Consider the following 2,719-nt stretch of genomic DNA (forward strand, 5'->3'; position numbering starts at 1 on the left):
AAAACAAGTTTGCTCAACACTAGTCCTGAACTACATTAAATGCCATTTTGACCAAACCCTCAGTGTTTGCATGATCAGTTTATCCAGGAAAAAATAATTCCTCTACTCCAGGGATCAGCAACCTGCGGCACTACAGCTGTTGTGAAACTACAACTCCCAGCGTGCTCCATTCACTTCTATGGAAGTTCTGAGAACAGCCATGCAAGTGTGGCATGGCTGGGGCTGATAATCTTATCTTAGGCATGGGGGCTGATATGAGGCATATGGGGCTGATATGGGGGTTGATGAGAGGCATATGGTGGCTGATGAGAGGCATAGGGGGTTTGATCTGAGGTCTTATTGGGATCTTATTAACATTGGGGTCTGATTGGGGCTGTCAGCTGAGGTCTTATTAACATTGGTGGTCTGACCTGAGGTCTAATGAAAAAGATTTTTTTATTATTGTCTTCCTCTAAAACTTAGGTGTGTCTTATGGCCCGGTGCGTCTTATAGGGTAAAAAATACGGTACATTAACTTTTTTTTTTTTAATTTTCTTTTTATTATAGCGTATATGACATTGGATTACTGCAATACGTCAACATCATGAAGGCACATCTGGAATTCCAAGTATATGTAAGAGTAGCAAATTAATATCGTATAGCCCTCACTAGGGGAACAGATTACTGGTTAACATGAAAATATTCCATAACTTTCTGATAAAAATCTTACGAACTAAAAATAAATATTTCCAGTTGGGATCATTGTCTGAGATCTCGTATTGTCTGATATAAATCAGTTCAGAAAAGACATAGGAAAATGGGACCAGAAAATGTGACAACTATGGAAGGTTTCATCCTTTTGGGTATCACTGATGAACGTGACCTTCAGATCTTCTGCTTTGTGTTTTTTCTCACATTTTATCTGTTCAATTTATTAGGGAATCTCTGCATTGTTCTTCTCATTACTATTGACCACTCTCTTTACAAACCCATGTACTACTTCTTGGCTAATCTTTCATTCCTGGACATCTTCTATTCAACCACCACTGTACCCAAGATGCTTTCAGGCTTACTTGTGGGTGACAAGAGGATATCTATCTTTGGGTGTATAGCACAGCTCCACTTTTTTCACTTTTTGGGGAGCACTGAGGCTCTCCTTCTGACTTCAATGTCTTATGATCGATATGTTGCCATCTGTAACCCTCTGAGATATCATGTCCTTATGGGAAGAAAATCTTGCCTCCAGTTGGCTTCCAGCTGCTGGCTCATAGGGTTTCTGTATTCATTATTGCAAACAATAATTACTTTCAGGTTGCCTTATTGTAACCGAAGGCAAGTTACACATTTCTACTGTGACATAAAACCCGTTATAAAGCTGGCCTGTGCAAACACCAAACAAAGTGAGCTTCTGGTGTCAGGTATCTTTGCTACTGTGGCTGTCAGTACATTTTCATTGATTATTGTGTCTTACATGTACATTGGAAGTCATCTTCTGAACATTAAATCTAGACAAGATAGACGCAAAGCCTTCTCCACTTGTACTTCTCACATCACAGTAGTTTTTTTGTATATCGGGACAGCATTGTGTATGTACTTGGGACCGACCACCGAGAACTCATTAGAACAAGATAGAATGAGCGCCATATTGGTCACAGTTATTACACCTGCATTAAATCCTCTTATTTATACACTTAGAAACAAAGTAGTAAAGAAATCTCTACAAAGACTACTGGGGCGAACACAATATTGTGCAAAATGTTATCAAGATTGATGAATAATTTCCAACAGCGAAAGTTTTAAATTTTGCTCAGGGTTGACCATGCCTTTATGAACCTTGCTTTGTGCACAGGGTCATGCTGGGGAAGAAAAGGGCCTTTCCCAAACTGTTCCCACAAACTTTGAAGCATGACATTGTCCAAAATGACCTGAAAAACAACCCTATATCATTATCCTTCCTCCACCAAACCTTACAGTTGGCACAATGCAATGAGGCAGGTAACTTTCTCCTGGCATTCTCTTAACCCAGACTCATCCATGAGACTGCTAGAAATTAAAGTGTGATTCATCACTCCACAAAACATGTTTCCACTGTCAGAGTCCAGTGGTGGCATGCTATAAACCTGGCACTTTGCATTGCACTTAGAGATGCAAGGCTTGCATGCAGCTAATCGACCATGAAAACCCATGACATGAAGGCTGTAAGGGATCGCCTCTTATTTGGGGGGTCATTCTCACAGATACGACTTTAGGACACCAGGTTTCAGATCCAAACCGTGCATTTATTGTGCACACTCCAACCAATACAGGTTATCATGAAGTCGCAGCTTCACCGAACACATGTGACATCCACATAAAATAATAAACACTTGCCCGGCTAGGCTCTAACTAACACAGAGTTTCCTGACTCACCTAAGTCCTTGTTCACACCCTGTGAACACAAGCAGCTTTCTCAGCCAATGTTCCACAGCCTCCTGGCTGTACAGAGCACAGTATGCCCACTGCCTCCAGTCCAGTGTCTCAGCACACATGGGGAATAGTGGTCTCTCAGCCCTCCTGGCTTGGACCACACAGAGCCTCCAGGCCTCTGTCCACAGGAAACACACTCGCTGACACCCTGGGAGGTGCTTTGTGCCAGCCTGATTACTTCCAGCTGGTCTCACCTGTGGTGGAATAGGGGTGTGGACCATACTATCCACCCCTTCCTTGCCTCTAACCTGCGTGAGACCTGTCACTGTCTCAC

At 42.3% G+C, this 2,719-nt stretch overlaps 1 protein-coding gene across 1 annotated transcript; it reads left to right on the forward strand.

Moving 5' to 3' along the window:
* The first annotated feature begins 796 nt into the window (after window positions 1-796).
* LOC122921361 (olfactory receptor 12D2-like) lies at window positions 797-1,750 on the forward strand. Its single transcript, XM_044271337.1, has one exon. The coding sequence runs from the start codon at window positions 797-799 to the stop codon at window positions 1,748-1,750; it is 954 nt and encodes a 317-aa protein (XP_044127272.1).
* Window positions 1,751-2,719: the final 969 nt, after the last annotated feature.

This window comes from Bufo gargarizans, chromosome 11, assembly GCF_014858855.1.
Source record: "Bufo gargarizans isolate SCDJY-AF-19 chromosome 11, ASM1485885v1, whole genome shotgun sequence".
NCBI lineage: Eukaryota > Metazoa > Chordata > Amphibia > Anura > Bufonidae > Bufo > Bufo gargarizans.

What these genes read in the sequence shown, in the direction of transcription:
- LOC122921361 (XM_044271337.1), top strand. Translation starts at nt 797, where the DNA reads ATGGGACCAGAAAATGTGACAACTATGGAAGGTTTCATCCTTTTGGGT.